The 26,108-nt window shown below is 35.2% G+C and overlaps 1 protein-coding gene across 10 annotated transcripts in view; it reads left to right on the forward strand.

Annotated features, from left to right (window-relative positions):
• Mmd (mind-meld) overlaps positions 1-26,108 on the forward strand; it is a 425,901-nt gene that overhangs the window by 229,491 nt on the left and 170,302 nt on the right. For all 10 annotated transcript variants that reach the window (XM_064036153.1, XM_064036149.1, XM_064036156.1 and 7 more), the window contains 2 exons: positions 7,282-7,332; positions 23,692-23,840. In XM_064036153.1, coding sequence (XP_063892223.1) covers positions 7,282-7,332; positions 23,692-23,840 — 200 coding nt within the window. The remainder of the gene's footprint in view (positions 1-7,281; positions 7,333-23,691; positions 23,841-26,108) is intronic.

The following is a 26,108-nucleotide window of genomic DNA, read 5'->3' on the forward strand; positions in this document are numbered from 1 at the left end:
TTTCGTTGGGACACGTTAAAATAATTAAACGCAGACATGTTGTACCGGCCGTAACCACAGGGGACGTTGGTAACAAGCCGAGTAGGACTTGCTTGTTCATGCGACGCTTATGTTAATGTAACTTGGATTTCTCATTAATCTACTAAGCTAAATAAATTGAAGAAAAAAAACTGACTTAATGATATATACCTAAAACTTTTCCAAGTCTGACAAATACACGGTTTTCAAAAAAAAATCTTAATTAATTTATAATCTTAATGATACACCTACAACCTTATCCTAAGTCAGTCAAGTACTTTGTTGAAACTGTATCAAAACCAGTTCAGCCAAACGTGAGACAACAGTGCACAAACATTATGCATATGTCAAACTGAGAACCTCCTGTTTTTTGAAGTTGATAAAAAAATCAAGTAATTTTTTTTTGAAGTTGAAGTGAGGCTAGTGAACATTTTTTTTTATGATATCGAAATACTAGCAACGAAACCGTACCTCATAGCCGGCCATTTTGGTGACGTCAGCCGTCACTTGACAGCGCACTCCGTTCAGAAATCGAGTTACGATGTCCAATATTGATACAATTGTGCCAACAAAACGAACTCGACATAACTACAGGATGGACGGTAATTCAATTTATACTGAATACTCCTTGTAGCGGTGAAAGGAGATTTTGTTTTTTTTTTACCCTGTTGCATAGGGGAGCAACAGTTTTTGCACCTTTGACACGTTTTGATAGGACTTGACATAAAAAACAAGTATCGAAAACCACATAAAAAGCAATACAGCGATCAGAAAAAATAACGATTTTGTTCAAACTACCTGTTTTAAACGTACAATATTTGCAAGGTCTAGATTACTAGAGTTACAGCCACAAATTAAAATATCAAGCGACAAATAATCTTCAAACACAAAACGAAGGTGGCAAACAATACCATATCCCGAACCATCAAATTACTTCCACAATAAGTAGCGACATTACTCAAAACATCTACACAATATTTCATCAAGAAATGAAGAACGAGGGCATTATTCGAAATATCATTCTCCCCACAAAATCACGCTAAGATTTCATTTTTATCCACAACACGGCTGCCTCGAACAATTCTTTTAGAATAATCTCAGTTTGGAGGGCGCGTCAAAATGTATAAGATATAAGATATTGCTCGGGACGCGGGAACCCGGAAAAGATCTGTAGCTCCCATCATCTGGATTGTTCCTAGTGCATTGTGTTTGTGGATTTAAATTCTTTATCTGTAGGAACAGTTGTATGAAAAGATCAGGTGTTGTGACGTGAGGCACTGAATCAACAATTGTATGGTAATATTTGGTTATTTCGTTGGTGTTGCTTCCTGGAATGGTTTTCCATAGTTAATGGTTTACGGGAAATGTTTTGCGTGGATTATCTGAAAGGATATTTGGTGCATCACAGTTTCAGCGAAGTAGTTGCCAGAATGCATTGGTTATCGATGAAATTTTGACGGTCTTGCTTCTCAATTTACTGTTTTAGTTTCTGATTTCGTGGTATTTACATAATGTATAAACCTTCATGTATCAGAGTATTCTGTTTAGAATAGGGCAGTACAGTTACGCTGCATCACATTAGGCTCTGTCGGATAGGATTGGTGCTAAACAAATTAAAGGCTTAATGCGGACGGCGTATTCCACGTGAGCTTATCCCAGTAATATGTTTCGAAAGCATTACGAAGAGAACCTAGTAATCTAAAATGAATTTAGATTAGGCACGGCATATATCAACTGAAATATGTATGTATTTGTCAAACAAACCACAAATAATTCATACAAAATTGAAACAATCAAATCACCATAACATCATTTTAAATGCGGTAGCCGTCCAAAATGGCTCATAACAACAATACTTAAATTTGTAATCAACAGTTTCATTGTAAAATAACGATATGCGTACTTAATTATTGGGCAAACTGCAACAGATTAGCATTTCATGTGGTAGAATTTTGCATATTCAGTTCACGTAGACGTCCGAGGCATCATGACACCAAATTATGTGGGTATTAGATTAGTAATTGCCGCGTAAACGCAAAACCTCATCTGTATGCACAGCTGACGGTACAAAATGCTGGATTTTGTACTAACTACTGCATTTTATATTCTGGTGTGTTTCGCTGCACTTAATGCAATTTTAGTTTGATATGGATGTTCGTTTTAATTTGGGGTGATTAGTTTGGACTCTTTGTAAAAGTTGTTGGCTGGATAATAAAGACGAGTGTATTCTTATAATATGGTTGCTTCATTATGAAATAGGTAATGAACTTTTAGGTGTTTATTAGAAATCTGTAAGAGGCTGTCCTTGTCTTGAGCAACTCTAGCTGGCAACAGTTGCAGCCTGCTTTTTAAGTAATTGTTTCCAAGTTACTTTATTTTGTCTTCCTTCGGTCAAGTTATAAGTATGAATTCACTCATCCTGATACATTAGATTTCTTATTTCACAAAGCTATTCAAACGGATTTTAATGAAAATACACTCCTTTAAAATAAATCCTTAGTTTTTAGCAGAAAACATGCATACGACACGATTAAAACCAATTGCACGAACTGCTAAAAAAACAACCCTTTTCCACTGAACCAAAATGAACAAATTAGATTCGCAAACATTATTGAGCTGTACAAACACAGGTTTTCGGAATCCTTTGAAGTGCAATTTATCAGGTCACAATCTACCCCCCATTTCAGATTTATTAACTCGACGGTAGCATAACAAATTATAGGGTGAACTTACAAATAACGGTCTACTGCGTCTCCATTTGTTACTCAATTTATGTTCAAGCGTTCATTCCGCGCTACAATTAACTTCTTCGAACGCAATTAATTTTAATCAGAAACACTTGGGGGGAACTAAAAAAAGAAAAAACAACCTAACTGAAATGGGTGCGCCTAATGCCAATTTCTGGTTGAAATAATGTACAGGAAATTGGCTTTGTAAAATCTACATAGCTACTTTTTCAAATGCTATTTCTCACTAGCGCGGCCTTAGATGCATAGATAGCGCTGATAAATAATATAGATGATGCCATTGTAAACGCGAATCTAATATTGATCAAGGATCCACAATAACGGAAGGACAAGAATAACGCCTTGTTAAAAGCAATTTAACAAGGCCTTGTTTGTTGTTTGCCTCTTGCTTTTCGGAGTCTATTCTATTAAAATACCTGTCTTTACATAGTCCCACGTTGGGCGCCAAATAATTTTATTTTCAAAATACTACTTTAACGAAACAAATTAAGTTTATGCGGGTCTAAAGGAATTGTTTCATGCATATTTCCTTGTATTTATCACATCACGAACAATGCAATGAAACATAGTAAAGGTCCCACTTTGGGCGCCAACTCCACCTAGGGCTCTAAATCACTTCCGTTGTCCTGCAATAATGGCCGCCGCACTTCCTGTCTGACCCGCTGTCTGCTTGGGAATTATATGTCTATTAATTGAGTTTCAACTACCATCGACTATATTATTATAACATTAATAACTGGGACATGTCTTTGGGCTATTAAGATATGCTCCGGGTGTAATATGTTACATTCTGACCAATATACGGATATCGGCAATAGTTAGCTCAGTACTTGTAAAAACAATATAAAATTAAAGACCAGTTTTTTCCAGTTCAAAGCTGGCTTGTAAAAGCTTTTTTAGCTACATATCCGTTTGTGAATATAGGAATCTAAAAAAAATAACAAAATGTTTTTTTACCAGGAAGCTAGTTCAACATTTTGTGGGATTGTTTCAAAAAATAAAGCGGAAAAAATAACTACAAAGCTGACATGGTGAGCTTTGAAGTTGGGTTCACTTGTTAATAACTTCATATCGAACAGCACGCTTTGTGAAATCAAAAGGTACATAACCTTTTCTGATATCTACCTAGTATGCTATATACAAAAACCTGTCTGATGTTCTATTTATTACTGCATAATTGATGTACCACTAAATCGACGACAACTTTCAAATTAAAAAAAAAATCAGTATAAAAAGGTACTTAGACCGGTTAAAACACCAATTGTGATAAAATAATAGTAGGTACTAAAATTACTATCTACTACTTTAATTCACATATTTCCTAAACGGCTTCAAAGAATAAATTGATATCTCGTAATCTAGCTTATTAGGGAGAGGAATATCATATTATAATTAATTTGGGTAGTTGGAGCGCTTACTAATGAGTTTCGAACGTCAGTGACGGTAAACTGTGCTTGTAAGCTTGCCATTTGTAATAACTATGGGAGCGGTAGATTGCTAGATTTATTAATATCATTGTCGTGTTTGGAGATCTGGTTGTGTAATGTATTTTGAGTTATGTTATTTTGGTTGGATTTTGAAGTAATCTGTGACTAGAAAACACACAAGTACACTATAAGCAATTTTAAATAACGCTTATTTAGTTTCAACAGATTCTAGAAAATGTTTTAGAAAAACCTGATTTTTTATCGCTTTAGTCTCCATTCAGGGCATTCTATCAGATATTTCACGTCCGTCAAGTCTTAATGGCGAAATATGGTGCTGGTCTTATCTGATTTTGGCAAAAAAAAAACAAACAACCGAATTGAGGACTCTTTTTTGGAAAGTCGGTTAAAAAACTACGTGATCTACGTAGCAGAAAACAAATCTAAACAACCCAACGATAGAGTTTCGTACACGTTTTGTGTCTTAATTTTCTCCGGCAATATTTCCGGAGTTTTCAACCAAAGGATATTAAACTTGGTGCACGAAGTATTCATAATATCTAGTGCAGTTTTGAGTTAGTTTGGCGAGCTCGTTGATACATACGTCTGTTGTTGAGTAAAACTTTCAGACATATATCCCAACAATGCGTAACGATGTTGTTATGACTTCAGGAGTGCAGTGCAGTCAGTGCAGATCATATTTTTATGGGTCTCGTGTTTGTCTGTTGCTTTGTGAGGATTTTAAAGGAAAATGATTTATGTGTTTCTTTCTTGAATGATGTTTTCATGTCAGCAGAGTATAAAATTACATATGAACGCCCTTTCTTACCATAAAGTCTAATTTTTAATCCATTACACAAAAGAATCGTGAGTGTGGTATATAAATGTGAAGTAAATGGACAGTAAAATATTTTCCAACTAATAAACTTAGAAAATCTAGAATACATTTGCTTAATATTCACAAAGTGACTACAAAATCGTACAACATACAAAATAATTTTATTACACCAACATTACAAAGCCTAAGTAAACATCTAATCTTAATGCTCTTTACTTGGCAAACGATACAAAATTAGAAAAATGTTTTCATAACACAATTTTGAAATTCAGGACGTAATCTACTTACTGGGGCCGCGGTATTTGTGAAACAGCCTCCTTACTCCCTTATAGTATCGTAAAAGCTAATGGTACTGTACCGTGTATCATTGTTTAAGTCCTTCTATATTGCTTTGGCCCGTTATGTATGATAGCTCACTTATTTTGATGCTCCTTTTCCTTCTCTTAAATTTTCTTGAGGAAATTCGGCCGTGGTTTCATCATAGCTTTTTATATCCTCATATAGGTTAATAGCAAAAGTTACATAAACTATGTATTTTGTTAGTATACGTGTTATTCAAAGTCCATTTCTCAATGTGATCTGGCAACCCTATCGTCATGTATAATTTTTCCAGGGTACCTTTTGTCAGAAGTTCAGCCGCGAAAAACGAGTTAATTACAATAACAATGGGTGTATCCGCGATGAATGGACGAAAAAACCATCCCCTTGAAACAGGGCCATTGTATAATTTATTTTGTGGCAATGTCACTACCGGTAATTATTTATTTTTGTGTTTGCATATTTTTTGCTGGTCCTGTTGATTTATGATGGTCGGTTTTTTTTTGTCAGATCTATTAAAAAGATATTGTTCCAGATGTTTTTGAGGTGTTTTTGTAAAGCGTGACTGGGTTTTTTGGGTCATAGGTATTAATACATATTTTAGATTATGTATAACTCTTTGATATTGAGGACTCTTTGTTCAGTTTATTTATACGTAAATTCAGCTTTTGTTAGAAACATGTTAAGTACAAAATAAAGCTATTTTCTCTCCATATTTTATTTTCGTATTCCTAAAAAGTTCAGAACATCTTGCCAAAAATCCTCGATAACAATTCGAACCACTGATTGAACTTCAATAATGTCAATTTCTCTGCGTAATCTCTTAAAGGCAGATTATTTCGCGTCGAGCGCAAATTTGACAAACTCTGTAACAAGGACAGATAACGTCGAAACTTGTAAAATTATTACTTCGGAGTATCACGCTAGGCGTACCCGCATACCGGACACTTTTAGTCGGCCGATAGTTTGTTTGGGCTCATAAATCAGTATGAAGATGAATGGTAGTGCGCGCAGTAAAAATGTCAGTATTTAGTCGGTATCACACCGACAGAAATATGCGATTGGGATCTAGATTAATTTGAATATTCATTTTAATTATTATTATTCTCGATGTGTACACGTATAAATAGGCATAGCAAACTAGAATATTATAACATCTTAAGTGTTTTATTTATTTTTCGTCTGTAATGCTGTTCGTGTGCCAACAAATTAATAATGAGATTTTCTTCAAAAAATCCTTTTCGCCAACTAAAGAGCCAACTGTCAGGCGACTATTTAGTCTTCAGTGTGCTTGTACTCTAACACGCTCCCGGTGGGGTGAGGGAACACGCTCGTCGACATTATAGATTTTTAATGTATATATTCGCTAGTTTAGCTAGTACGTCTTGTTACAACTTGTATGACATTTTGGTATTGTTATTAATGAACTTCCAGGGGAACTCGCTGACGGTAGGGAAACATGTCTTTGTATGTAATTCGGAATAGCAGTATATTTACTTATTTCAGATGAGAATTATCTATGTTTGTATGTTGTATTAACAAATTGTACAATTTCAGGATGATGTTTTTGTATATTGTGTAACATATATGTTATTTAACATTTAATAAATGTTATTTTAACTTTAGAAATCGTGACACTTTTATGATTTATTTTATGTATAATTACCTATTTATTGGAAATTGTATCGTGTGTATAATTCTATCGTTGTAACAGTAGTTGTATTACGAGTTTTCATTTTATTTTAATACAATCATTAATATGTTCTAAAAGTGCTCAAAAGCACAATTTCAGTACTCTTATCCTGACAAAATACATTAACCTTTGTGTCGATAATACATTAATATATTTCAGTTATGAGCGTCATCAATCATCATATTGTCGTTGATCCCGTTGTTGAAATGTGAAATATATTGAAATTAATTTCGTTTGTTGCAGAAGCCGATTACACACTCGACGATTCCTTTTGGAATGAAGAAAGCCCAGTTGGTGAGTAATTTTGAAAAAATATTTTTTAAATTACTGTCGATATAAATAAGTAAGCACATTAACTGTCAAAATAAGCGTCCGTCAAATTTTTTCGACCTTATCTCAATAGTGGAAGGTTAATATTCGATTGGTAAAATTTGACGGATTCGGGTAAGCGGACCTGCTGGTGTTTGTACAATAACGTGATGTTTGACATATTGGAAACCCAGTGTTCTACAAACAGGATCATGGGTTGTTGTAATTTTTTTCCGATTTTTTTTGGTGCTTATTGTAGATCCTAACAATTCAGTTGTCAATTTACTAGGCCTTGTGGTGGCCTTGGTGTGGCTAAGTGGGGTAAGAGCTATCCTTAACAAAACCATTTATCATATTTTTTTACCTTAAAGATCTACTAACATTTTTTCACACCACTAAGAAAATCAACCACCCACACAACTACACAACACACTTAAAACATTAATTACTCCCAACACTAAACATTACCAAATCTCATCACCAACCCAACCCAACGTTGGTCGCCATGTTTGTCACTCGCAGCGAAATGTAAAAACGTTCGTAAGTCGGACGTCCGGCGGCAGGCGTACATCAAACCGGACCGGACCGGACCGGGTCATAACCATTCCAGTTTTCGTCGACAATGTTTTTGACGATTTTTCATGTCATTTTTTCGCTTACCGTACTTTCAAGTTAAGTGATTGTGTTTTGTTTTTATTTTGTTAATTAATTTGTATATGGTACGGTCGGTAATAATTTTATGTTTTTGGGAGTTGGTTATTTTATTTTATGTATTGTACTGTTTTTTTTTTATGGATAAGATACAATTTATTGCTTGCTTGCGTCTTTGATGTAAGGAATGTGATATCAAATTATTCCAAGCGAAGAGACACAGAGAGAAAAGCAGAGATCTCCAAAACTGAATTAATTTAGTTTTCCGATTTCATACTTATTCCTACAATATTCACAATATTTCAAGGCCATCAGTTTAGAAATACCAAAAGTAAACTGTATATTTACCCAAAATTTCCAGAGTCCGTCAACCAACACGACCCACAGTTGTCAGCCTTTGTTTCCGAAATAGAAATGTTTGATCATTGTGCCATTCATCACACAAACGCGACCGCCGAGGGCACACACAACATAGTTTAATAACTCATTCATTACAAACTAAAATTTCTGTCACCACATCAAAGTGTATCGAAGCATTCCGCGAAACTAGTTCGAGCTGGTTTGAAGCGGTAACGATTCCGGTTTTCGCCGGCTTCCCACGTTTTGAAACGTGAGGTTATGTGTTGTGGGAGATTTTGTTTCGTTTAGAAATTGTTTGTTTGGAGTTTCTATGTGTTATTTAAAGGCTGTGGCTTCTGGGAGTAGTCTGGTTTCACTGTGGAATATTCTCGAACGTTCTGTTTGAAGGAAACCGTAGAATGTAGCGGCCAAGAAAATTGTTGTGTATCAGTTTATGTTTGGAGGTTTGGAATGCCTCCAAAGCTGTTGAAAGGTTTGGGAATTCATTTGGAAATTGGTATGCGGCAATTTTTCGACTTATTTGCGTCATAGAGAGATCTAGCTCATAGCTAAGCGACAGTCACACGGGTCGGTCGATTGAAGTTGATCCATAGTTGGGAAAGGACTCGGCAGAGATGAATTGCGTCATAAAGATAGATCAAAGTGCATCCTACAATTCTTCAAAGGTAATCTCTCTATCGTTCCATATGTTCTTAGCATATGACCATACAACAAGATTCTTTCTATTACAATGATAATATCCTTATAACCAAAAGTACTACAACATACCTTTGTACTACAGTCCCGGTTAACCCAATTCTATAACAAATAAGACGTGAGCTCACTAACTGCACTATAAAGGATTGAATGCACGCTCGCATGCAGGTAAAGTGCATGCTAAGGAAAATGCTTGGTTTTACATTTGGAAAGATCTTTTATTTATGCTATATTATGCTATGAAATTCTTTTGTCTGTTTGAGAGATAATTTTCTGGTTAGGGAATATGATTGTTGTCCTTAATAGACTGATTTGCATAATTCCACAGGATTTACAATGGTTGGATATGGGTACCGGTTACCATTATTTTCCCATGGCTAAGTACATATCCACTCGGGTAGACATACAATTGATCACAGGTTGTGTGACCATCGATATTAGGATATTTTTATATATCAGAAGGCACATTACACTTTAAAATTCTGCTATAATTTTTTCATCTATTGTAGTTGTTTCGGTTCTATCTGACGTCAAAAAGTTTGACTACTCCCACCAAGGGTAAATTATTATCAGTCAAATCTTTCAATTGATAAAAATAACATTGCTACAAAAATGTAAATAAAAATACGGTACAAGTTCATAAGTTAACTGAGATGTTGTGATTGGATCGCGGGAGGTGAATCGAGTCGTTTGCATGCGCGCGACACTTTCTCGATGAGACTTTCCTATAGCACGCCGAGAGAGTGGTACAAGTGATCAGCGGGACGGGTTTGTAGCTTTTTTATTTATAATTGATATACTGTCACTGTCTATCATTCAAATTGTAAATTACAATTATTTTTTAATTCTAATAATGAAAATTAGCAGTTACATTTTCGTTAGACTTCCCAAAAAAGAGGAGTTTCTCAATTCTCAATTTGGACGATGGTATTTTTTATGGTACACAATCAATTTCAGCTAAGTGATCTGTGGTCTTGTTAAGGAACTAATGTGTTAGGGTAGGTAAAATAATAAAAAAAGAAACTAAGTTAGATAAGATATTAATTTATATTTAATACTTGTAAATTGCAATATGATAACATAGTCGTATTATTTTACAAACAGATTCTAAATTGAGATACTTCTCAGAACACATGCTATACAACTATCAGAAAATATTACTCCAGTTTAATACATTGCAATATAATATTCACAAAATTATGCAATGTTACCATGCATGCAATTCACGTACTCTGTAATATGTTGGTAATAGCTTTTTCTTGTTCCTGTACAATTCGCAAAGCAGCTTTACAGCCATTCAAAATACCCGGAATTAAGCAAATTTTGTTGCAACATTCCAAAACGTTATGTATTTACCTTAAATACAGAATACCTTGAATTCAATTAGTGTTTGAGCACGTAGCGTAGCAGATGCTACGAATGCATATTTGCCGTAGCGCGTAGGTGAGGCTACGCCGTTGTTGCTACGGCGTAGCTGCGTAGCATGAGTTCAGGTATTTTATTAAAATAGTTTTTAGGTATAAATCGCTGGTAGCTTTAACTTAAGCGCTAAACGGTTTATATTATGAAAACTGAAAACAGCACGACTTGATCTTAGCTCTTACGTATCACATTATCTGTGAGATTGTCTTGGATCGGATCTTCGCATACATATTATAATTCTGCGGTACATACATTATATTCTTAAGAAACCTTGTTTGAATTGTGATCAAGTTTTACCGGAGTAGTTATTCAAAACATACAGATGAAGTAGATTTTTCAAAACAACCTAAGTTTTAAAAAGTATTAAAAAATATAGGAAAGAAACATTCACCAACTACCACTACCCACCTCGAACTCCAATCAGCCAAATCAATTAAGTAACTTGTAACACAATTATGAATAAAAAATAATAAAAACGCTTACACATAATACATCCTTATTCCGATCGATTTGAAATCGATTAGAATTTAACATTTATAACCTTTTCCTGAATATTCACGATCTACTAGGTTCTCCAACCAACAATGTCAAAGAACTCCTAGATCAATGAAGCAACTTGTAACACAATTACTACGAGAAAAAAATCGCTTACACATAAGACATCCTTATTCCGTGAGATCCGATTCGGAATCGATTAGCGCTCGGGTCACGTTCGCTGGCGGCGCGTGGCACCGTGTATGAATGTTTGAATTTCCATGTAGAACGCATTGACATGTAAATTTTCGTTCAAGATGGCGTACGATGTCGCGCGGTGCTATCGTGCGTTCTGTTCTAGAATAGGTACGGGGGGTTTTTTTTAATATGGTTGTATGCAGTTGGGATATTGTTGGGCTATTTTTATAATCTGTGATTCAATGAAAATTATAAGTGCTACTTTTTTATAAAGTAGGCTGAAAAAGTGTTTATTTTCTTGTCGGGTCTTCTTCGTGAAACCCATTCCTTAGAACCATGCAACTAGTTTGACGTTTCGAAAGAGCTTTTACAGGCCTATTTGAAATATTTATTTGTGAGTTGTAAAAGTGGTTTTGAGTAGCAATTATTAATTTCTTAAGAAGCACATTTACTTTGATAACTTATTCTTTTATGTTTCAGTTCAAATATTTGTTCATTCAAAAATCCTTGTTGACATTTACAAATTACAAGTGTATATGGAGAAGGTAAAATTAAACTTCAACATCTAAGAATTCGATTAACACTAGTGTGCACTCAAGCCAAAAACTTTTTGATGTGTTAATTAATTACTTTGTAGAGCCTTCGCATACCTTACTTCGTTAAACACAATATCCTTATCCAATACCGAATTACCTTAAACTGTCAACAGACTTATTCCGAGTTAATTCGTCCTTTTTGCCGTACAACCTGAAAATTAGCGCAGACGTTCCGTCGCCGAGTGCCGGAAAATCACGTAAAGCGAGCGCCCATGCTTGGCTGGGTTTCACGCATTTTGGTTCAGCTCTGTCTTTACACCACCCTGTGTGTAGGTAGGTGTATGTGTGTGTGTTCGTTAAATGGGTGTTCCGTGCAAATATGCTGTGTGTACTGAGAATCTGGGCTTGTTTCGTGTTGAGTCTTAGATTTTGTTGTTTGGTGTAGTGTTAAGGTTCGGTTTGGAGTTAGGTTTTTCTTAGATTTTTCCCCGCCCTCAAAGTCACTCCTTGGTGACGCATTCTCATAGAAATTCTGCACTAAGGAACGGCTTAAGTAACCATGAAATGTCTCTGAGTGTGTTCATTTGACTAATATATTGTGTGGTTATTTAGGTGTGATTTGTCAAAGTTGTCAAGACAATATTATTGTAATGTGAACAAAACTATTGATATAGTCACAAAATATTGATTTATTATTACAAATAAAGTTGAACAGGACTTGGTTTTTATGCGGTCTCAAAACTTTTGACGATGGAAAAATTGCGTAGAGGCTTGGCTTTTTTTACATTTAATGTTTTTGGTGGGATTTTCTTTTACTAATTTTAAAGTGGAATGAAATTGAATGTATGTTTATCCTTAAGACACTTTTTGCGGACATTCCATTTCCCCGTAATCTCACACTGGTACAAACGACAGAAATAACGCGACATTTTTGCCCATCTCTGCAGATCAGCAGAAGGCTAACATTACCACATCCATACAGCCTTCCGGTGATAATTTCAGCCACAATCTTGCCATTTGGCCATCAAGTGTTCAAACCTGGATCAAAACCGGACACGCCAATACCAACCCTATTCCAACTGCACAGGGTGTAAAATTCTTTGTCAGGTGTATAAGTAACTGCTGTACATGACATGTAAATACCAACTTTCTGTCAGCTACATAGGGTGTAAAATCCTTTGTCAGGTGAATGGTTAACTAAAATTTATGCTGTAAGATATCAACAAACACATAATACATTACAGGCTAGTATGCCAATTTCTGGCTATCTATTTCCGAAATGTAGATCCTATGTGAGGTTTTGGGTGTCATTGAATGCGATAAATGGGTTCAAATCGCGGTTGAAGCGGCTATCTCATCTGGGTTGAGCGAAAATGGTCCTTAAAGTGATGGGGAGACGATTTAGAATTGCTCGTCTTTATTTTGCCTGATAAATTGTTTTTTTTTTCGTAGCATTGAAAATTATAATTAGTGTTATAATAAAAGAAAGCAAGGAGTGTATGTAGACTGTACTAACTTAATGGCTCACCTACTTCTCGAAGAAATTAAGCCCTTAATGAAAGCTGTTCAAAATGTAACATTATTAAAATACCGCCTTTTTGCAAAATAGCAATTTAAAATCCAATCAAATTAAGCCCTTATTTCCATTATCGGATAAAATGTATTCTTAGCTTCGCAAACAAATACTTGGTATATTATATGTCGTAGCCAACTGATTGAAATAGCATTTCCATCAAATATCCAGCCTTCGATTCAGTCACACGCCTATACGTCGATGATCCAAATAGTTGGCGTCAACGTTCAATATAACAACAAGATGACCGTTTACAAACTTGCGTCTTAAGATACTCATAGGCTATGACATTCACAATTAATGTGTCTTTCTATTGATAGAATAATTTTCATAATCAGCTCGGCATATAGATACACGAGAAAGTCTTGAGAAAAAACATAGGCTACTATTTTTCTGACTTCGGGATAAAATTCCTTCAAACCGCAAATAAATAACTTTATTAAAATTAAAAAAAAAATACTCCATAACCCACCACCAACCAAAAAAAATTTCAAAACCTCTAAACAGGAGCATATAGTAAGCCACTCAATTCGGGCACATAACTCGGCGATACAAGAAGGCTTACAAAGGGTAGGAAGGCTCTTGACCGATCACTTTGTTACAGCTCCAGCGACTGAAACTCCTGAAGCGATCCTCGGAACCTGAAAGTGATCGTTAAATGTTTCCGTGAATAAATTATTATTGGGATGGAAAATAGTGATGTAAAGTCAGGGGGTTCGAGGAAACTTATAAAGTTTCTTCATTTTATGATAAGTTTTTCATTAGAAACAGTCTTAGGATAATATGAACCTATAAAATATGTACCTATAAACAATACATACAGACTGTAGTTCGATCCAAAACCGCAATACATGATCGAAAGTTGAGTGTTTGTTTACGAAAAATTCAGTTGATCCCAGCACAGCTACTAAAGGTTACAATATGGTCCTGAAGGCCAACTTTGGTGATCTCACGGGAAAAATGTAATACTATAATTGTATACTATACTTTAATACTATTGATTGCATAAGCTCACTTTATTTTTTTATTATGGCATAGGATATTACTGTTTATACAAGGAACACGGTGCGGGAATCAAAACATTTGAACATTAACAAATAAGTTCAAAACCCCAGTTTTATTCATACAAACCAACATAACAAACATACCAACTGATATATCTACACACAATACACTCAATGTTTTTACAGCAATCTAAGCAGGAAGTGGAAACAGTCAAGTACAAACATAATATTAATTTAACCCCACCATACGGGTCACGTCAGCCCCACGCAACAATTTCAACTTTAAATAGAGTACAACCAACTTCCAGACCCATTCAATGTCTTGTACGAAGTTGTACGAAGTTGCACGAAGTTGCCCGAAGTTGGCTAGCTTTTTAATCTTTACGTTTGGAACAGGCGTTCGTTTAGCATGTTTTTAAAGTTAGTGCGAAGAGGTTAAGTGAAGGTTTAGCTCTGTTTTGCTTGAACTGCGTTTCTTACCGCATTTTTTATTGTAAAAACAATATTTTTAATTTAAATTGTGACCATTTATTTGACAAAAACCTTGTTAAAAATACGATATATGTATACTTTGCTTTTAAAAATACTATGGTTTTCAAAAAACTTTCAGAAAGGGATTTCACAGACTTTTCCTACCGGGTCTTTACATATAGAGTTTTCGTCAAAAAACTTGCCTTACCACAAACTCAAAATATATTCCAAATTCAAGTCCCCATTCAAACCAGCATTACAGCACCTTACAATGCCAGCTCCGAACGCAGCGCACCCATGAATAACAATATACGTACATGCATGCATGCATACATATGCAGGTAGGACAGGCCCTATCGCTAAATGCAGCGCCATGCATAATGCACGCGTCATCTGCGCGATGCTTCGGGCGGCGGAGGGTTGAGTGCGCGTTCGAGCGATGAGCGGGTTAAGTGTACGTATGGGTATGTTGTACCGGTTATTGCAAACGGTTTGATATTGCAAGTTCCTAGTATTGTTTGATTTTAAGAGGTCATAAGACGCCAGTTTGTAACCTGTGAAATGAAAGGCCCTTTTGGTGTATTTTTTATTGGTATTTTTTTTGGTGATAAGTTCTGGAAGTTTTCTTTAAGTTTACATTTATCCATAATCATTTCAAGACCATTAATAGACAGTCATAAATCCTATACCTTTTCATCTAATCGTGTGTATGTAATTTATAAAAGGATTATACTTAATTTTTGTACTGCATAATGGTCCTCCTTCAGCCATGCCACTTATTTTCAACAAATAAAACCATACATTTTTCTAGTCACCATCTTAACCTAAAACGTCTTATCATTTCATTACAACTACCCACTAAATCCCACTTCAAACATAGAACGTCGCTTGCATTTGTTTTATAGGTCTCAATAGCCCCCATAAAAATGGCTGCAACTTTATATCTCTGTAACTTAGACCAGACCTCAACGATTCATGGTCTCTGCTTTTGTGTGGAGAACGTTTGGTTCAATCTAGTGGTTTTATGGTTGCCTTACTAGTTTAATACGCCACTGGATGTCGTCAAACTGTCCTGTAACTCTTGCCGATTAGGTTTACGTGGCACGTTGAGGTTTTGCTTCTAAGCGGGTTGGGTTGTTTGTGGCACAATGGATTTTAGGTGTATTGTCTTTTGTTTTTAGTAAGTGTCGAAATCAGTTGTTTTGCAATTGTTTCATGACGTATAATTATTGACATTTTTAGCAAATGACATTCTAATGTCTAGAGGATAAGGTTGTAAATCCAATGCACTGTCATCATCATAGCCTTTCGGTTCTGCATGAATACCTGTTTCTTAATTTGAACAATCTCATAACCTAATTTCTTGACAAAAAACAAACATTATTTTCTCTTTACTTTTCCCTTAAGAACATGAAAATCATTAAAGTTCACTCACTCTATATAATGTGTACATCTAAAATCATTACCCCATTTGGGTTCCGCTAGTCGCGAAAAACCATAACACAGTGAAAAGCTGTGCAAAGGAAAAATGATAATGGGAAACCATGAAAGTATTTTAGACGTATATTTTCAGTTATTTTAATCCACTTTTCTTTGAAATTTCGAGTATTTTTTAAGCATTTACGTCACCGAATTGAGAATGTCCTTCTTTTTGAAACTGTAAGAAAGATGTGTCAAAGACATGAAACATGATTATTGAGGGAACTATAAAAGGTGAAGAAAAATTCACACATAAAATAATCTACCACAACAAAACTCGTTATATGACAAAACAATTTTCCTCTACACTTGTTCACACCTCAACCGCTAACAAAGTTGCTCCACCAAAAATAAACACAATACATAAAAAAGAAAGTGACTCAACAAAATTCTCTCGCGAAAATAGGTCACAACGAACTCATTATAATTAATTAAAATTACACCAGCCCAGCATTCTGTAGCACAAAACACTCGTTACATTCTCCAAGTACGGTGATTATGACGTGACGTCAGACCACGTCAGACCGCGTCAGACGACGTCATACAGCCAGTAAGTAATTAAACGGTGACGTCAGTTTGTATACTTGAATACAATTGTTGCTGGATTTGAATTTAAGTTCGTAATAACTGGTAGCTTATTTAGATATGTTCGCTAGAGTAATAAACATTTTAACTGTTGGAAGATGTTCAACGTTTAGCTGTAAGTTATGAAGCTGAATTGCATCGTTACAAAGACTTCATTTTTGTTCCTATTATATTTTTCTTCAGTTAAGTGCAAAAGTACAAAATATGGAGGTACTGCCTTTCATATCAATGAAAACTTGTAAAAGAATATAATAATATGTCGAGTTACTCCGGTAACTGGGTTTAGGAAGTCACTCCATGTGAAACATTGGTACTCAGCTGCATCCAGTTAGACTGAAAGCCCACCCGTATATACTTATGAGATGGCTAAGCTTTTGCATATGACTACAATATTTCATGTTATTATGTTACACCGCGACTATAAATAAAATCCAAAAATATCGAAACACAAAACCAAATGACAAATTGCTCCCATTGACACAGTCTTTTAACAAGAACTTCAAAACGATTAACCCCCAAACCTTTACAAAATAACAAAATATTCGCATCATAAATTACTCCACACATAATGTCATCAACATATTTTAAGTTTTAAAATTTGTTATAAAGAACAATGGTTTGGAATCTATTCCGTCATGTTCGCTTGCCTTCATTGACGTGTATTGTTGAAGCTCGCTGTAATTAATATGTGATATGGGGATTTATATGATTAATTATGCTCGTGTGTACGTAGGTATGAATAGAGAGTATATTGTGTGTTGTTTAGAACAAAAAGGTATGTTGTCAGAGTTTGGTGTTGTGTTATAAGAGTAACTGTAGGTGGAAAACGTAAGAGTAACGAGTGCAATTTTGCAATGCATAGGAAAAGCTGACTGCTTAATAATAGACAGTTTTTTGAAAGTGATAGTTTTAGGAAGATTTCATAAAATGATAGGATTGTTTGGCTTATGTTTCATTATTTCTTTATGCAGTCACTTTTTTTTCATTATATTTTTCAAAAACTTGTGAATTTTATACATATAGTTCGTAACTTGCAAAACCGTTCAAGAAGCTATAATGTTTAGCCTCCAAGACGAATCAACATTAAACATTAATGTATCGATTTCACCACCATCTCCGTGGTTTCAACGCCTCTGTCCCAAGAGCTTTACCGTATCGAGAGCCGGGCCCACAATAACTTTGTTCCACCGCTTATCTTTAATTAAGCAATACATCATACTAAGCAACACCTATTTTAAGTTCACAAACATACCAACGACACCACCAGCTTAATTTGACCTCCATACTACCGTCACTCATAAAATAAAATACTGGTTAAAGAGGTCTTGGTACACTGGTTGTGGCTACATGGCAAAGATTTAGGGTAAATGTACATGTTTTCGGCTCCATCTGTTTAAAGTTAATTAAGTCGCGTAAGGGGTTTTTGTTGTACGCTGACTTGTTAGTTTTGGACACTTTTCGTATTTCATGAACATGTGGGTAGAAAATGTTATCCATTAATGTCTGAGTATGCCAATTTTACTAGGTCGCTACTACGTATTTGTTTCGATATTTTTCTACAAAAAAGAATGCAAGTGGAAGTTTCAAAATACGTCAAAATTAAGTCATGTAATTTATAACATAATGCTTAACTTTTTATTTTTATGAGAAATCCAATCAATAGAAATATAATTCAATCCACTGCAGAAACCTTCTCTTCAATACCCATTTCAAAAACCAGACCATGATCAATATAAAAAGCATAAGCGCAAAGTTCTTAATCATTTCCATTTAAAACTAATATCATACTCGTTCGGCCTTCACCGTCTCGACGCTCCGTTATACGGCGTCTTGAAGACGCTCCGTTATACGCTGTCTTCACTAATTATTTTCATACGAAGCTAATTGGGCTCAGTTTAGTTTCAATTACGATATTACTTCTTGAGACTGGAAGTTTGTACGGCGGTATCATTTAGTTTTCGGAGCTTAATTTCGTGTTTCAGATGATTGTGATGTTTTTATTCTGTTGCTTGTTTTTGAGTTCTGATTTTTGTTGTTTGTGTTTTTGAATATTTCTTGAGACATTTTTGCTAAGGTTGGTATAAGTAGAGGTTAGTTACATACTTTCTTACTTCGTCTATCTTCTTTTTCTTTAATTTAGCGCTAGCGCCAACTACTGAACTTCCTTATAAGTCACAACCTTCACCTTCTCTTAGTCGACTATATTTACAATTTCAGGATTACGCAAAACACGATATTAACATAGAGTATCCTAAAATAGCAAGCATAGTGTACCTTTGAGCACATGTTTATTTTGACATCTAACAATCTGTTTTACTATTTCACTAGAGTAACCTGGTCAAATGGTCAAAGAATCTGTATCAAACACTTCTAGCTTAAAATCACGATGAAATCACAAGATTAAAATTAATAAATACTATCATCTACACCACAAAATTAACAATACTCCCTTACTACATATTCTACCACACATACCTACATAAAATCTACCATTCTTCTACACCCGACGTCTCGACACGTGTACGAACGTTCAGACCCGTCGTCGTAGAACAAAAGATTTTGCCTGTTCGAGCATTCAAAGTTTAATTGAATCTTATGAGGACTTAATTGAAGGCACGAATATCCGGCTTGACATGGAAACTTCATGTTCAAACCGTTTATGTGTTTGGGTGTTTGAATTTGGAATGGCGGATGGTGGTTTTTTATTATTTAATTTATTTACTTATTTCCAATCAACTGTCAACTTTCATTTGAGGAATAAATAATATCTGAAGAATATATTTGAATATATTATTCAGATATGTTTCGACAGCTTTTGTGAATTTAGAAAATATTTTAAATTTTGTCAAATATATTCTTCAGATAAAATCGGCTCCTAAGGCATAATCTGATCTTGCCGATGTATGTTATTTAGATTGTCTTAACAAGAAGTAGCTAACAGTGATGGCTGTGCAGTATTGTTTAAGGCGAGTAAGTAATGTTTTCAGAAAAATAATTGTTAAAAATTCTGGTCTGTAAAAGGTTCAAAAGTTACCATCGCTTAAAAAAAAGTAGTAAGGCAGCTCAGGAGTCCAGTGTACCCCTATCGGACTATTCAATAACACAAACACGTCACTAGGTCCCTCAACCGCAGCTCGTTCCAAATTAAGTTACGGATTACCCGACTTTACTATTAGTTCGTACTTAATGTAAAAGGGTGTTGTGTTTACGAATTTCGTTTGTTTTACACCCTTTTAATCCTAGAACTGATTTCGTATTCGAGCTGGCCCAAATTGCGTATCAATATGCCGCACAGTTTTTGGGTCATTTAAAAATAGAATGTGTTTTCTAAAAGCTGGGGTTTATAGAAGTGACTTTTTGTCGTTTTGACTAATTTTTTTTTTGTTTTGGGGGAACACAAAAGTATGTAGGTATGAGGATTAAACGCCAAAACATTAAGTTCATAAACTTGAATAGAACTTACTCTTTCCTAAGATTTCGCGGGTCGTGCTTAATGCTTACTCAACAAGTGTCAAATTATCTATAAATATTCCACACTACAAAACAAAACATGCATAAACCCCAAAGAAATATTAAAACCACTCGCTCACCTTAACTCTTGTCCCACTACTAAACAAGCTTCCCTCAATATCATACAGATAATCCTCACAATATGTAACATGCCATGCTCGCGAGTGCACCAGCCAGCGTCAATTTAATTACACATCAAAACATCAAGATGGCGTATTCTCGTAGTACCGCGTTTGCGTACGCCCCAATTCGCGTATGACAATGTCGGCGTATTCCAGTCACTACGAAATAGGGATACGAGAGACTCACGCCCTGATTATTGCGGGCGTAACATGCTTTTTGTTTTGTTCTACGATTCCGAGATTCTGTGTTTTGAGTTTGACTGAGAACAGGTGGGGAATTGCGTTTTTTGGTAATGAGAACTTGCTTATGAGTAAAGTTTTGATCACGTTTAATGAGAACTTTGAATATGTTGTGTATTGTTATTATATTGCTACTAGTTTCTACAGAACATACATAATGACTAATCCTTATTTTAAATTTTATTTTTTTGAATATTTGTACGCCTAAGAGGCCAAACATGAATGGTAACTTTATTTTCTTGTATAACAACCTGCATAACTATATGTACACCCATGTTTTTTACAAATAAAGTATCTTGTATCTTGTATCTAACAAATAAGAAGGCTATAATCAACTTAACCGTGGTTTTATCCTTTTTGCACAAAATACACGAGGATTAAAGATAGCCCAAGTATTCTGTATATACACATATATACCTACATATATTACTTAAAGATCCCATCAAAATCTATTCTTGCATGAAACAGTTTCCACATCCAAACTTTCTCTATTAAAATATGATTGAGACATACATTTATATATCACAAAAACATCTCAAAGCAACAGTCACACAACTGTACCACATATTCAGCGTCTCTTTGAATAATAATTACTTTGATCAATGTTATAAGGATGCTTATAATTTCACGCTACGAGGAAAAACCTCGAGAAAATGAGTCGGTCGCGGTTCCATTTAGTTATGAGCAGAAGAAATATTAATTAGTAGAGCGGTGTCGCGCTGTCAAACGTTTGACTGTTGCTGGGGAAAGTATGGAACTTAATAAGTAGTTCGGTTATTGTGAAAATGTAGTTCCTTTTGTTTGTTTTAGGTGATTATGTGCAGTTGTAAGCTGTAGAATTCTGTGTGTATTATGTTGTGATATTCAAGAATCGAGGACATTTTTATGCGGCGGGTTTCAATATCCTATCCGCCAGCTTGCTAGAGACAGGAATTTGTCAAAACTTACGTCAATACCTTAACCTTATTTTCCAGAGTTTATTTTGTACAAAAAAGTATTTCAATATTATTGAACAGTATTTATCTGCGATCCTCATTCCAAACTTCGTACCAACAAAACTACAAGTAATTTCAGTTCAACAATATTGATTTACAGAAATTGATCCTCAGCAATACAAACTGAACTTACAATATCAGATAAACCAACAAATAAACAGACCGACAAACTACTTGAAATTCGATCCTTCATTGTAAGTAGCGCACTCAGATTTATAACAATGAGCGCCCAACTCAAACATGATATTTACATATATACATACGTACTTACATATACGCTTTCAATAGAGCCAAATGAAAGCCCGTCCTAGCCCTGCCAATCATATATTAATAATTAATTATGGTAGATGCGGCGACACGCTATATTAATTACGTGAATGATAGGTTTTGTTCGACACACGAGAAATAGAGGACAGATCTAATTAAATTAGTACGAATAAGTTTTGAAGTAACTTGATATTATGAGTTTTGTGTTTCGTCTAGACTGGATTGCTGATTAATTAAGGCGATGTCTTTGACGATGCGTTTCAGCACCTAAATGGTTCAGACGAAGGGACGATGAACAATTAAGTACTTCAAAGTACGTAGGTATATAAGTATTATAGTAGCTCGTGACTAAGTAACAGCCACAAGGGTCGATCATAAGGTTAAGCAACGGTTGGCACACTCTGTCCTTGGATGGACATGGATGGACCATCTACATATATCATGAAAAGTTCCTCCGTGCTTCTTAAGGCACTTTAAATGAGATAGAAAAATTTTAAACCTAAAGCTTCTAATTTCAATATCCCAGTTTTCTTATCCATGCAATTATTCCAAGATCGTCATAACCAAAAATTATTCGCAAAATTACCGAACTAAAAATTGATCTTGAAAAGAGAGCATGGCCAAGTTATTGAGTTGTTCCCTATTATCACCAAGCACATTATCCGTACGCTTTCGACCAAGAACCTCTTTACAAAGCCTCAAGACCATTCATTGCAAATGACAGCGAATACAAATGATGGATGGGGTTCAGTCTTTCGCGGTGAACTTGCAGAAACTATCATATTTTATGTAGATATATTTAAAGGTGGTATGGTAATTGATAATCTGTTTAAAGTAGGTAATAAAGTCACTGAAAACCTACACACACATTTTTGTGATTAAGGTAGTGGAAATATGTTCAGTTTTAAATCTAGTCATAGACGGACAAGTTCGTTTTGTTTTAAATAGAAACTCAACTGACCCAGAGCACAGCATTCTCAAAAATGGAGCCAAATTCAAAATGACGCATAAGAAAATTTTAATGTAATTTGTAATTATTTGGATAAGATGTGATACCAATAAATCATTTAGGAAGGCCATTTCATTACACATACATTTCTACCTCACAAAAAAACGCAACACACGCTTACAAAATACCTCGAGCTTCATATAAAATGTCAAGTTGGAGTGTTCACGAGGAGCTCTCGTGAGCTAAATGAGTTCCAATCTAGCCGGCCGTTGTTGGGTTTAAGTCCGTCATAAAACGTGGGCTTTGGCCCCGTTTATAGCTGGCGATCTTATACTTGGAATGCAGGTGGCCGGTGCTTTTTTTTGGTGCAAATGAGTTTTGTTAATGATTTTGTGTTTGGATTTACTAGGTTTGTTTTTTTACTGTCATTAAAATGGTTATCATGCGGTTACTCTTATGAACGGTTACAATTTCTTCAATATCGGAGCATTGGTTAGCGTTTTATTGTAAAGTTTTTGGTGAAAGTTATGATATATTTTTAGCTACCGCTGCTTTATTTAATCCTCATCTTCCTGCCCGTATATGCATAACTTTTCCTTTTTCACGCTTCTCTGTCCGTCATCACTTCATTAGTAATATTATATCCAGCGATATCAACATTCACTCCCCTTATTGGTTATCCTCTTCCTCCATAACAACTTGCTGGAAGAAAACCTGTACCACGTCATGATGTACTTACCGTATTTAATCTGTAAAAAATATGCTATCTTGTTCAAAAACAAGAGCTAATATTTTTATTTTATTGTTCTTAGGTGAAGTTGAGCGGTTGTTACGCGAGTACCGACAGAATCAGGAGTTGGTGCGGAATATCGGCGCGCACTACTACCAGATCATCTACCCGGTGCAGCTGCGTCACCACGAAAAGATGGGCATTTCTACGCGCGAAGTCAACACTCCTAAGGTAAGAGGAATCTTCACTATCGTGTCTATTGACCATCTATCCTCTAGGAGTCACTCCTCTAAGAATGCCTTCAAATTAGCAGCAGAGCGCCGCACTTCTGTCGCGCAACTAATTTGAAGGTGTCCTAAGATATTGCTTCTAGTCTTCGTCCAACAATAATTTATACTTGATTACTGACTTAGATTCTCTAAATATACTCTCATTACGTTAGGAAATTCATATAAAGAATATAAAATCTAATATAATTACCTCAATAAGAAATGTAATTGGAGGGTAGCATAAATCCCAATTATAATCAGTTCAAAGTTACATAGTTCACTCCCACTGCTAAGCAAAGGCCTGATATAAACTGTTCTTATTAAAAGAGTTTCTCGTTTATTACATGAACAGAACATATTGAAAATACTTCTCAAATCAAATTGTTTTCTCGCAAACTTAATACAGACCCTATAAACAAGGCTATCTTCTCCATGAACTTTATCAATCAATTTTAAATTAACTACAAAATAGGTCTAGAATTTTTAGGATCGGCTTGAAGGTCCAGACTTGCCCTCGGGTGATTTCAACGGACTTTTAATCCACTTACGTAGTTCAGTCAGCCTGTTCGAAATTCCTCCGATGTAAACTTTGTTACCGAAAAGTTGTGTTACGTATTTAAAACGGGTAAAGAAGTAATTTTGGGTACATGTGTGTTTATTCTTAGTTCAGAAGTTACTTGGATCTTTTCGAAGTAAGCAATAACAAAGTTTAAGATAATGTGGATTTAAGCTGTTTTGATTGCATGTCAATTTTGTATTCTGATGGGTGCTTTCTTCAAAAACAAACCTTGATGAGGCTGTAAAAACAGCAAAAGACATCAAAAAGAAACATGGTCTTTTAAATAGTATTATCAACAAGGGAGTAGACTTTTATCGCTGATATTACTTTTTATCATCAGCTACATTATCTCGGGGTAAACTAAAGCACTTGGCGCATTGAGGGCTGGTATATCACAATACACTCGTTTAAGAGCATCGCTCGTTCTGAAGCTGTAAGGCGCGAAGGTCTAAAGTATCTGGGGTTCAATTACTCGCCTTTACGACGATATAAAGATCATCCGACGAACATTCCGCCCCATACGGTTGAGCACACAAAATATCCGTTCGGGAGCCAATTTAACTTCGCTTCGAACTTGTTTGAAGTTGTGAAAGATTGTTCGATCGATTCCTCTGCCTTTTAAAGGTCCCAAGTAATTATATAAACATTCTCTCCGCTATATTGAGATCCGATCTGGTGGGATTAATAAGGAAATTGGAAAGATTCGAAGTAATTATGCCTTTGTTTACGACAGTTTGCTGATAGGAATTTTGGGGTATGTGATTTTAAAAGTAAAAATTGGGAAAGTTTGTTACGACTGGACGGCTGTAAATTTTGGTTTACTTAGGGGATAACTGAGTTGAAGTTGGAGGCTGTTTTAATTTTGAATCTATTTTCGACTTGTTAGTGTGTGGGTGAAGTTTAGGGGTATTGGTTGACTTTGATGGGAGTTTTCGGCGTTTACCCAATCAGGAGTAATATTGGCATCGCCTACGGATTCTCTAGTTATTTATAACTATCTTTCACAGCAAATGTAATTAAAAGTTTAAAAATATGATTTATGTGGTAGCCCATCCGAATATGTAAAATTTCCTCCGGGCAAAAACGAGACATGAAAGTGACGCATGACGCAGAATATATTTATAGCAATATTAGAAAATTAATAAGCGATATTAAACTCCCACTTCGCAAAAAGGGTACACAGAATATCTCATAACCAAAAATAGAACCAGTTGGTTCTTTTCTATGAATGTCAATTCTACTTTAATAGGATGTGTTCGACAGCGTGGAGAAGTAAGATAGCTTAGTGGAGAAGTAAAATAGCTTAGTGGAGAATTTCTCAAGAATTCCCCGGAGTTAAAATGCAATCTACAAAATGAAGATGCTAAAAGTGAAGTCGATTCAACCAGATTAGAACATAGACGAGATAAGTTGGAACTTTTGGTTCGTTTATTTGTACGAAGTTTCATTTCGCATGATTTCGAGATAATGTCGACAGTGAGCGATGAAGAAAGTGCAGTGGTTTTGAAGGCTAGTTTTTATACAATGTAAAAAGGAGGTGGAAAAAAGGACATATAAAAGTATCAGTTAAAGATCTTAAGGGGCCACAAATAAAATTAGCTTTCATAATTGATTAAAATGCGTATAAAACAATTTTCTCTTTTTTAAACAAAGCTTTAATATGACACCTAA

The sequence above is a fragment of the Helicoverpa armigera genome, chromosome 9 (assembly GCF_030705265.1).
Source record: "Helicoverpa armigera isolate CAAS_96S chromosome 9, ASM3070526v1, whole genome shotgun sequence".
NCBI classification, from domain to species: Eukaryota; Metazoa; Arthropoda; class Insecta; order Lepidoptera; family Noctuidae; genus Helicoverpa; species Helicoverpa armigera.